This window comes from Electrona antarctica (assembly GCF_951216825.1).
Source record: "Electrona antarctica genome assembly, chromosome: 13".
Taxonomy (NCBI): Eukaryota; Metazoa; Chordata; class Actinopteri; order Myctophiformes; family Myctophidae; genus Electrona; species Electrona antarctica.
Genome location: NC_136794.1, coordinates 8,681,887 through 8,694,442, shown reverse-complemented (window position 1 = coordinate 8,694,442; position 12,556 = coordinate 8,681,887). Strand labels below are relative to the sequence as shown.

Below are 12,556 nucleotides of genomic sequence, written 5' to 3'. Positions count from 1 at the left end.
TGAATGAGTAGTTTTATGCCGAGCGAGATGGCGAGCGGTAGAGAACAGACCATCTTAATCAATTATTCTGATATACGAGCCCCCTGTGAATGTCTATTGGGGGGATTTGCCGTGACTCTGTAAGTCACAAGGCGATCATTTGACATTCCCCTCAACCATGGTCTCTTCCATTTTTAATGAAACCGGCGATTAAAAAAAATGGTGTTTCCTACACATGTAATTATGTCTTTTATTGATTCGTCAGCATCGGAGCGGATGGTATCCCATGAAATATATCCTCTGCTATGATAGCCTGTCTCAATTGCATTCATGAGAGCAAAATCATTAAAACAAAGACCCCCCCGGGGGTTTGGAAAATGGTGTTTTGATACTCTGTGTGTGTGTGAGAGTGTGAGAGTGTGTGAGTGTGTGAGAGTGTGCGCGCGTGCGCACATGTTTGGTGCGTTACATCTTCTTCACTGACTTTCTCTTGTCAGCAGAGACAAGGGGCTACTTTCTTTAAACAGTGACTGATGGCACTCTCCTCTCTCTCCCCATCATTCCCTTCCTCTCCTAATCTCCTCCAGGCTGTGAGGACAGGGGAAGATGAGACCGCCCAGTCCTCTGTTGATCCTGCTCTACGTCACGCTATCCCAGAGTGTGAAGGTAGTTTCCAAGAGGGGCTCAGGTATGTAACAGCTTTTTCAGTGTCTCTCTCTCTGTGTGTGTGTGTGTGTGTGTGTGTGTGTGTGTGTGTGTGTGTGTGTGTGTGTGTGTGTGTGTGTGTGTGTGTGTGTGTGTGTGTGTGTGTGTGTGTGTGTGTGTGTGTGTGTGTGTTAAATTGCGTGGGCCATTCGACCTCGCGGTCACTGCGTGAGTCACTTTTCAGTCGGCAGTACTCTGATGAGATTTCTAGGTGTGTGTGTGTGTGTGTGTGTGTGGTATATTGTCACTGTCAGGTGGGAACCTTGTACGTGCAAAATGTGTTCATTGTTTTATAATAATTATATTTTAAATTTTCTTTTGTGGCATTCGCCTTTATTTTAGTGAAAATAGCTGATATATTAAAGCTCACAAAGCGTTGCATCGTGATGAGCTTGTAGATTGGCTATATTTCCACGACTTTAGTGCGACACTCTTGTATGACGAAGTAGGACGTTGAATTACGAAGAAATACATGAAAAGTAAAAAATGTGGAGACGCTAAGTGGTTTCTGCCAGCCAGGCAGGTATAATTCTCCACAGAGAGAATGACAGCTTGCTACTGAATGAAGCAAGTCGTTCAGTATTTGGGTCATTGACGGTTAATGTGAAAATTCTTTTGGTTCTAATTAGTGGCAAATTGAGTATCAGCTTGCGAGAAAATGCTAAAAGTTCCAAAATGGAAAATATACAAGAGAGAAGATTGAAAGCAGAAACGTAGTTCATGACATGAATAGATTTACAGACTTGTAGTTAGTTAGTGTGTTAAAATAATATGAAAAGAGGTTTGTACTGCATTCTGTTGTTATTTATTTGTAGCTCAATATACCAGTGTATTTCTGTCTAGTTGCCAGTAGGCAGGCCACCTCATCACCTAATATTTGTATTAATGCAAGAGCAGGGCCTGCATTTCAATTTTCCTCTGCAGAAATTATCTGCGAGGCCAGCAGTATTCAAGAATTAATTCCATGCATGCAGGAAGCCAGGAACCTGTGTGTGTGTGTGTGTGTGTGTGTGTGTGTGCGCGTGTAGATTAGCGTCTGTGGCTTTTTGTGTGTGCGGGTGCCTCTGTCAATGTTGGTGCGTGTCGAGCAGACATGTGTGAGGTTTTAAAGACTGACCTTTTAGCTAAAGCTTTCATAACAAAGACAGAAAAACCGACACATTGAAAGGGCAAAAAGGGCAACTGAGCTATGAATAATGTGCCTCGGCTAACGGCCTTCATGGGAAGATGGCCATTGATGATGAATACAGACAAGTTTAAGCCATTTTGGGCGGGAACCCCTTTTGGTGTTTTAAGCATTATGTTATGCTTTAGCTATTGAAAAATATCAGATCTACAAGCTCATAGCGCGGCACCGAGTGCCGCGCTATGAACTTGTAGGTCTGCTATTTTTTTTTAATCATGAAAATGTGTCGCAAATCTTTGAATATATAATCTTTCAGAGCGAACGTTTTTAACTCAAATATTTTTCTTCTGGGAGGGTCCCTGGAACAACATATTTTCAGATAGGGGTCGGCAGCCAATTACATATGATATTGGGGGTCCTTGAAATTAAATAGTTTGAGCACCACTGACATAGAAACAAAGGTTTTTCAGAAAAACGGTCATGTTTTAGAAGACATTTGTAGAATCGAGGTCTAAATGGCTTAAACAAATGCATGCGTAATAGTACCACCAAACTGAAGCCTGCACTTCAGAGCAAAGCCCAGGAAGGTGAACCTTCCCACGGGAAGACCTTACAGAGGTTGAGCAGCATAATGAATAGATACTGTACGATTACCTAACTAGATGACGTGCTGCACTGTACCACAGTGGAGATGGTATTCCTGCATGACCTCTCCCCGTCGTCCAGCTGTACTAACAGAGTTAAGTTAAGCTACAGTACGTGTCTGAAATTATCAAGTTATACCGTATGCTTTTGCATGTATAGGATACTGTAACCGTGTTTATGATGCTTGGCAAATATACGGTTTTTCATACACATTGAGTTTAATGATTCAACCAAAAAAAGAATATATGTAATTGCCGGAGCCCCACAGTGAAATGAAACAGAATGACAAATCGCACGGGACGTGGTTTAATCCATGTCTGTGAAATTGTCCTTATAGAAGGGCTCTTAACCCATTTTTACCTGAGATCAGATTCTAAAAATGTCTTCTACATCCTGACAGTTTTCTGAAAAAGCTATGTTTCTATGTCAGTCAAAAATAGCAGACCTACAAGCTCGTAGCGCGCCACTCGGTGGCGCGCTATGAGCTTGTAGATCTGCTATTTTTCAACAGCTAAAGCACAACATAATGCTAACACCAAAAGGGGTTCCCGCCCAAAATGGGTTAAGGCTCCTTTAAAAAAAAAAAGATCAATTGAGTATCATTGATTCAGCAATTTAGCAGTCAGTAAATGAGTCACATTCTCATTATCTGTTCAAGTGATATGACTACTTGGGTCATTTAATTGCTTTGCCCGAGCTTTCTTCTCTTCCTGGTACATGGAGAGGAGGCGTGCACGTACAGTAACACGGGGAGAACACTGTGACAGGGACATCACTGTCTCTTTGTTCGGTTATCGATCGGCCCACACTGCATGTGTGCTTATTGTACAGTAACAGTATAGTGTGCAATCAGAGTTGTTGCGACCACAGGTCGCATTTACTCTGGAATCTTGCATTTCCCGTGTGCCACACCAGGCAAGCCCCCAGGTCATCGCGACATCACGTGACATCAGCACCCATATATGGTGCCCAGATCATCGTGGCATCACGTGACATCACCCTGATGTCATAGTACCGTAAATGTGACTGCTGTCGCAGTTAAGCCCATATATGGAGATCCCTGATGCCATCGATATTGGCCAGCAACTCCACATCTGACCTCAGATCTCCATATATGGATTTATGTCAGAACCTGTTAGTGGAGCCGCGCCCGGCAGCCGGCGAAAACTAGAGTTCTCAACAGGCCCACCTGTCCATTTAAACTCCTCATCAAACCCTGTACACTCAAGAGAATGTCCCCGCTACCACCCTTAGATCTCCATATACTGTATGGAGCTGACCTGTTCTGACATTCCATATGTTGATCTGGCCTCAGCAAGCCCTATACACTCAAGACATGCTCCTTATATGGCCAGTACAGAATTGATTCCATGTTGATCTGACCGCCCAATTCCAAAGCGCCAGCACTCGCCCAGCAGTCTGCCGTCAACGAGGCGGATGCGTGCTCGCTTCTCGCCCTCAGGCGTCTTACTGGTATTAATTAAGTGGTGAGCTTGTGCAGGTTTTATGCTTGCGCTTGCACACTTGTATAAATAATGTACCTTTATTGGAAAGGATAAAACCCCTTGAGATGTATATGATCTCGTTTTAGATGGGGGTCCTTAAATTGCCGTTCCAATTGTATGCAGGTACTTACGAGCACGCGTGTGCATGTGTGACTGTGTGTGTGTGTGTGTGTGTGTCCTCAAGCATGTTCCCGTGCGCTGATGCACAAGTGTTGAGTAGTCGTGTGGTTCTCTGGAGGATCCCAGTATAGATTTCAAACAGAACAGAACAGAAGATCAAATCAATCAAGTGGGTCTTCTGGGTGCTGCGGTCAGATATTGATGGCCGTGAAGCCGATACTGCTACCTCTCTGTTGGGGTCAAAGGTGACTGAGTGTCACTGGGTAGTTTGGCCACTTAATGGCCCTTTGGAAGACTCCTCTCTGTCGGGCCTGACCATTATAAATGGAAGCGGGACGGGATTCGGACACCCTCTTGTTAAACGTTTAATCTGAGGCATAAACACTTTGTCACGCACGCACGCACGCACGCACGCACGCACGCACGCACGCACGCACGCACACGCGCGGGGTTGCTCTCTTGAATGCCAAAGTGTAAAGCTGCCTATTAATCTGTTCACTATGTCATTTACAATGCGCCCAACCAGCACACGGACGCACACGGACGCGCACGAACGTACACACACACACACACACACACACACACACACACACACACACACACACATACACACACACATAATGTACACACACATACTGTACACCCCAACATACATGGTGGTGGCAAACTCTTATATAGACACAAATTATATATAATTATGTATATCTACTGTGTGTGCGTGCGTGCGTGCCTGCGTGCGTGCGTGCGAGGACCAACGGTTTTCAGAGAACCGAAAAACAACCTACCTGTGTCTCTCAATCTGTCTGCGGAGGAGGAATACGTCTTGCCCTGATTGGCTATATTGGATATAGTGTGGGTCTAGGACATAAAATATTAAACCTGCAGTCTGTCAGTTATTTTAATGAATGAAACATTCTTTCTTAACCAATCTTTATGGTGGCGTGTATGTTAATACATAGAAAGCACATCTAGTAGTTTCCTTCGAGAAATCTAGGCCTATGCTGATTGACATGTGGTACTGCCTGAAACTCATGAGCACACTTAGGCCTCATTCACACGTATCAAACACCAATCAAGCAAATGTTTGGTCGTTTTTTTGTTTTTTTGGGCTTTGTACACACATATCAGACGAACATGCTCTGTGCTGTCCGTGTTTCATGGCCGCCTCAATGCTTTTCCAATGGAAGTCACGTGGTTTGACCAAACAGTTGTGTGTGATGGGGGAGGGGGGGCAATCAAACAAGTGTTTGGTCAAACCACGTGACTTCCATTGGAAAAGCATTGGGGCGGCCATGAAACAAGTTGTTCTTTATGTGTGTACGAAGCCTTGGGCCACCACAATGCTTTTCCAATGGGAGTCACATGGTTTGACCAAACATTTTTGTTTGAAGAGGGGGGAGGGGCAGAACACCACCAGCAATCAGCAATCAAACACAAATGTTTGATCAAACCATGTGACTCCCATTGGAAAAGCATTGTAGTGGCCTAAAAAAACGACCAAACATTTGCTTGATTGGTGTTTGGTACGTGTGAATGAGGCCTTACTCAGCCCAGCCGGGATTCCCTCTTAGTGGAGTGAATAGGTCCAGGGACATGCAGCTTTAATTGTATGCTAGTCACATCACGGCAGTCAACAGGATGAAGTTGACGTATCAGACAGGTGCGTGTTTACCATGACATGTAATGTGCTGGCGGTGCCGGTGATTAATCGGCGGAGCAAGGCTCTGGTGAGTAATTGTTTTCTGGTTCAAAGGTGTGGGACATCTGTCTTCATATGTTGGAGGTGAAAGAGATTGAGCATTCAAACTCCTGTGACCCTAATTAAACACACGGATGCACGCCCTGCAAAATGTGGGGAAAACGGCGCTCGCCTTGCAGCTTATACAGCACGGGGGAAATTGTTTTGTGCACTCACTGGCGGGTTCTTCTTAAGTAGCCTACTTTCTGGAGAAAACAAACAATAGCAGAGAACGTCTGGAGCGATACTGAAGACACGTGTGAGTGACTGTGAGAGAGAGAGAGAGAGGGAGGGAGAGAGAGAGAGAGAGAGAGAGACAACGGTGACAAAGAGACAATTTTGTTTTGTTTCCTAATAATGTGTTTGTGTGGCATTAAGAATCTTATGGGAATTTCCACTATTCTTTCTCTATGTGGGAATAAAACTGGGAATTCCATTCTTTAACCTTGAATGGTTGAGAGCGAGGGATCAGCTGCAAGTGCTTGATTAGCCCTCGGGAGACTACGGATAAAGCTGCTTTTCAATTGATTTTCCTTCCCTCCTGTCCGGACGGCATTCCCGGAGTTTGTAGCCCTACGAAATCCTATAATTATCCGATCCAGAGTCTGCCGGTTACTCCAGTTAATCCATTGAGACCTGGAACGCATCCATGTCACGTTAGCGTTTAACCACATTAACCATTAACCCATTTTGGGGCGGGAACCCCTTTTGGTGTTTTAAACATTGTTATAATTTAGCTATTGAAAAATAGCAGATCTACAAGCTCATAGCGCGCCACCGAGTGGCGCGCTATGAACTTGTAGGTCTGCTATTTTTGAAAAATCGTTAAAATGTGCCTCAAATCTTTCCGAAAATTGTCATGATTTAGAAAACGTATTTTATTAATTTCGACGTCAGGCCTGAATGGGTTAATGAGTTTCTCCGTGGTCGGGGGGCCTGTAGGTCTCTTATTCTCTCGTTCTGTGCCTCGACACTGTTGGTGGTTTTAATGACCAGCCACACAATTGGATATCAATTGGGGCAGATTGTTGTTGCAGGTTTTTGGTTGGGGTCTGCAGGGGTATGTATGAGCATGCATGTGTGTGTGTGTGTGTGTGTGTGTGTGTGTGCACGTGCTGTAACGTGTGTCCATGTAAGCACAGGTCACGTGTGGCCCACATTGGTGCACATGCATACACACATAGGCGGAGTGAGGTGATTTGTGGCTGTGGCTCAGGAGGTAGAGCAGGTCGTCCAATGATCCGTGGGTCACCGGTTCGAATCCCGGCTCCTCCTGTCTACTTGTCGAAGTGTCCTTGAGCAAGACACTGAACCCCACCTTGCCTCCAGTGGTTGCCACCGTTGGTGTGTGAATGTGGGAAGTGAGGACGCGGACGTTGACTGTTCGCCGCTTCACCTCCCAAATGTATGAATGAATGAACCAACCATTGTAAAGCGCTTTGAGGAAGCACGTAGTGCATAGAAAAGCGCTATGAAAATGCAATCCATTATTATTTGATTCCCAATTTGTTTGAGGGCCGCTAGCCCGTAGGCCCAGCTTTGTCTGTTTGTGTGAACACAAAACAAACACGATGATAATGATTGGCTGATCACCCCATAGCGATGATTTGATTGGCTGAGGAAAGTACATATTGAGGATAAAAGTGAAGACGCCAAAAGTGATTGGCCGGAATGACATTTGTGATGATTTGATTGGCTGGGCATGGAATGCGATGTATGATGATGTATGATGATGTATGATGATTAGAGCACTTCACACGAGTGATTTAAAACAAAATGGAAACGGGCAGCAAACCTGGCCTGCACAAAATGATTGTGGGATTGACGGCAGCCTGCAGGGCAGGCGAGGAAACCATCAGAAATTTTAAGATTGTCTCAAACTTTATGCAAATGAGAAGCAAATTTCACTGGGCGACGGCCAATCAGACAGGGTATAGCAAGTGCTTCATCAGTGACACACGACAAACGCCACTTGAGATTGACAGAAAGGAGATGAAGCTTATCATGGATTATTCCCAGATGGATAAACAGCAGCTGAAGTAGGTATTATGTCTCATATTTCATGAGTTGTCCAAATGCTAAAGTATGAAATATACCCAAATGAATGTTACCTTCAGCTGCCACCAGATTTCCCATCTGTCAAATGGTTGCGTTCTTTCGTTTTGTACGACAAGCTGTTTATATTTTTTAAACCCACCGGGAGCACTATCAATCTCTCTGAATTTGTACAGAGAATTCTTTTTTAAAAAGCTCAGTAAATGATACTGAGATCATTTTACAGTACATATTTAAACACAGCTTGCAACTCTTGGTCGACGAAAGCGATGCACTCTACTTACATGTATGGTTAAGAAGAAGAGTGTGTGCTCCTCAGTGTTTCCGCTCTGGCTGACCGCTCAATATGCCCGGACACTCCAAGGCCGCGCTGACACAGTGTGAGATTTACTCAGAGGGACAGGAGAAGAGGTCTCCAGCACAGATGAGCCGTCAGGGTCCATCCATCAGGCTCCAGACGCCTCTCCTCTGCCCAGACCTAGCTGGACAAGCAGTGGGTCCTCTCTCTCACTGCCGGGGCTCGGCCGGTAAAGACCCCGGGCCTTTAACCCATTCAGGCCTGACGTCGAAATTTTAAAAAAAAAGTTTTCTAAATCATGACAATTTTCGGAAAGATTTGAGGGCACATTTTAACGATTTTTCAAAAATAGCAGACCTACAAGTTCATAGCGCGCCACTCGGTGGCGCGCTATGAGCTTGTAGATCTGCTATTTTTCAATAGCTAAATTATAACAATGTTTAAAACACCAAAAGGGGTTCCCGCCCAAAATGGGTTAATGGTTAATGTGGTTAAACGCTAACGTGACATGGATGCGTTCCAGGTCTCAATGGGTTAATGAGGGAAGACAGGGACTCTTTAGCTCGGTGCTCAGGCCGCTCGCAAACCCAATTACCAAGCTGCGGCAGGGCTGCGAGCCTCACCGAGGAATGTTAAATATGGGCCAGGACTGTCAGACAGGAAAGGTGGACACCATTTACACACTCAACCCAATGTCATGCCCATGGTCGACGGTCTAAGAGAGAGAGAGAGAGAGAGAGAGAGAGTGGGAGAGCAGTGTGGAGTGAGCAAGAATCACATTTACAAAAGAGTATAAAGGCAAGCTATGGCAAGCACAAAGCAACCAAAGAACAAAAGGGGAATGCAGTGAAAAGTGGGTGATAATCAAGAAAGAATATAGGCCTAGTGACAGACGGCGAGAAAATGCTCCATTTATGAACTCGGAAATTTCATGAGAGCCAAACAATACACATCACTAACCCATTTAGACCTGAGGACGATTCTACGAATGCCTTCTAAATCCTGACAGTTTTCTGAAAAACCTCATGTTTCTATATCCTCAAAAATATATGTAATTGGGCCGCCGACCCCCATCTGAAAATATGTTGTTCCAGTGACCTCCTAGAAGCAAAGATTTGAGTTCAAAACGTTCGCTTTGAAAGAATATATATTCAAAGGTTTGCGCCACATTTTCGCGATTTTTCAACGCTACAAGCTCGTAGCGCGGCACTCGGTGCCGCGCTATGAGCTTGTAGATCTGTTATTTTTCAATAGCTAAAGTATAATATAACATATTGCTATGAACACCAGAAAGGGGTTCCCGCCCAGAATGGGCTAAACACATCCAAGGCCTGCTGCAAGCCAGAGTAATGGCTTTTAAACACAGCCTGTAGGGATGAGTGAGCAAGATGCAGTGAAAAACACCACTCCGGACCCGAGACACCAGTGACTACATTCTGCACAACTAAACTACAGAATACATCTTGGCTCACTGTGCTCGTGCGCCACATGCTGCTGATGACTCACGTCTGCCCCCCCCGATTGTTCCAAACCCATCCCAGTACTGGCGTATAGTGAGTTTAAGCCGTTTAGGCCTGACGTCGAAAGACTTCTGAAATATTTGTGCCGCATTTTCACGATTTTTCAAAAATAGCAGACCTACAAGCTCGTAGCGCGCCACTCGGTGGCGCGCTATGAGCTTGTAGATCTGCTATTTTTCAATAGCTAAAGTATAACGTAATGCTTAAAACACCAAAAGGGGTTGCCGCCCAAAATGGGTTAAGCCATTTAGACCTGTGAGGACGATTCTACAAATATCTTCTTCTAAATCCTGACAGTTTTCTGAAATGGGACGAGACGAATGGCACTTAACTGTATGTCAGTGGTTCTCAAACATTTTCACATTTTCATGTCAAGGACCCTTTGCCGCCAACCCCCATCTGAAAATATGTTGTTCCAGGGCCCCCCCCCCCATGCAGAAGCAAAGATATGAGTTAAAAACGTTCGCTCTGAAAGAATATATATTCAAAGCTTTGCACTACATTTTCACGATTTTTCAAAAATAGCAGACCTACAAGCCGCGCTACGAGCTTGTAGATCTGCTATTTTTCAATAGCTAAAGCATAACATAATGCTTAAAACACCAAAAAGGGTATTCCCGCCCAAAATGAGTTAATTGTACAGTTTGAGTGCCTAGCCCGAGCAATGGAGTGTTTTCAACTGTGAGTCGACTCGCAGGGCTAATGTAGCATACGCTAGTCGCCCCATAAGCCACTGCAGTCAGCCCGCTGTCAACATGCCCGCTGTCTTGACACTGGGCATTGCCGCCTGATGTTCCCAGCAGGAAATGGCAGCACAGTGTGTGCCTATTATGTACCAGTAAGTCGCCCTAAAAGGGCAAGGTCGAGCTGAAATAACAAGAGCTTCTTAATACGGCACAGTTAAGTAGCAGGAGTTAAAACTATTAATCTGGTGTTCCGTGAGGTCAGATGTAGAGTTGGTGGCTGGCTCCATATATATGGAAGTCTGTGGGAGAGGTATATGCGTCCTGCTGTCAGGTGTCCTGTGCTGTGAAGGTAGAGTTGGAGATCTATCATTCTGGAAATGGAGATACAATGGCTGCGCATACATGCATTACACTGTGAAGTCATTAGAAGTCATTATGGACCACTTACACTGTACAGTAAGTGGTCATTTGTTGCCGTGTGACTGAGCGTGTATACGTCTGTGTGTCATGCACCCAAGGACAACTACATCTGCTCACCAGGGACGTGAACACATAGACATCAAAAGGAGGCTTCAGCCCCTGCCCTTTTACCCGAGTGAGCAAGCTGCAGTGAAAAACACCACTCCGGACCCGAGACACCAGTGACTACATTCTGCACAACTAAACTACAGAATACATCTTGGCTCACTGTGCTCGTGCGCCACATGCTGCTGATGACTCACGTCTGCCCCCCGATTGTTCCAGACCCATCCCAGTACTGGCGTATAGTGAGTTTAATTGTACAGTTTGAGTGCCTAGCCCGAGCAATGGAGTGTTATCAACTGTGAGTCGACTCGCAGGGCTAATGTAGCATACGCTAGTCGCCCCATAAGCCACTGCAGTCAGCCCGCTGTCAACATGCCCGCTGTCTTGACACTGGGCATTGCCGCCTGATGGAGGAAATGGCAGCACAGTGTGCCTATTATGTACCAGTAAGTCGCCCTAAAAGGGCAAGGTCGCGCTGAAATAACAAGAGCTTCTTAATACGGCACAGTTAAGGAGCAGGAGTTAAACTATTAATCTGGTGTTCCGTGAGGTCAGATGTAGAGTTGGTGGCCGGCTCCATATATGGAAGTACTGTGGGAGAGGTATATGCGTCCTGCGGTCAGGTGTCCTGTGCTGTGAAGAGTTTTGAAGGTAGAGTTGGAGATCATTCTGGAGATCAATAATTACGTTCAGATGGTCGAGTCATCGTTGTGATGTCAGAACATCGTTGTGATCTCAGAACAGGCCAGTTGTTATTTAGTCGGATGCTCTTTATAACACATTAATACAATAATCGTAAGCTATGTTAATTGATTGGCATTTCTGGTCAAAACAAGGATTAGCACAGCGGTGGCTCTAATGGCGCCAGCCTGTTACTTCTCATCGGCTAGCGAGAGATCAACACCTAATCCGACCCCACACACACACACCATTAAGTCAACATCCGGTTCCAGTTGCGGTGTTTTGGATCTTCAAAATAAGGGTTGAAAGGGGGAAAACCGTGGGAATAGGGGATTAATTCATGAATTAAGCCGGCGGGGATTGTGTTAATACTTTTCAGCTGGCTAAATAGGCCTATTTATAAAACATCTAAATCTACTTACAGGTAACCACTTTTAACCAGATGTCATTATATCACACACACACCACAATGTATAATATAGGCCATTCATATACGTGAAAAGGTGAAATATGGAGATACAATGGCAGCGCATACATGCATTACACTGTGAAGTCATTAGAAGTCATTATGGACCACTTACACTGTACAGTAAGTGGTCATTTGTCGCTGTGTGACTGAGCGTGTATACGTCTGCTTAACCATGGACGTGAACACATAGACATCAAAAGGGGGCCCCTGCCCTTTTACCCGTCTGTAAAACAACTGCCGTTTACCTTTTACTACATGGCGAAAGAAATGCAAATGCCACTCCTTTCCATGCCATACCGGAAAGGCAGCATTCAGGAGAATTGCTTTTTTTCTCCTGAATATGAACACAGTATTTTGCGTCGAACAAATTTGTTTAGAAATCCATGTCGTTACACACCGCATTTCCACTAGCTAAAGAGTGCTGGGTTGCGCCCCCGAAAATAGCTGATCTACAAGCTCTCAACGCGTCGCAGCGCGACGCGTTGTGAGCTTGTAGATTTGCTA

At 45.1% G+C, this 12,556-nt stretch overlaps 1 protein-coding gene across 1 annotated transcript in view; it reads left to right on the top strand.

Moving 5' to 3' along the window:
• Window positions 1-565: 565 nt before the first annotated feature.
• Window positions 566-12,556, top strand: part of il1rapl1a (interleukin 1 receptor accessory protein-like 1a) — a gene marked incomplete at its 3' end in the record, with an annotated part of 226,254 nt that continues 214,263 nt past the window's right edge. The window contains exon 1 of the mRNA XM_079518730.1: window positions 566-667. Coding sequence (XP_079374856.1) covers window positions 586-667 — 82 coding nt within the window. The 5' untranslated portion in view covers window positions 566-585. The remainder of the gene's footprint in view (window positions 668-12,556) is intronic.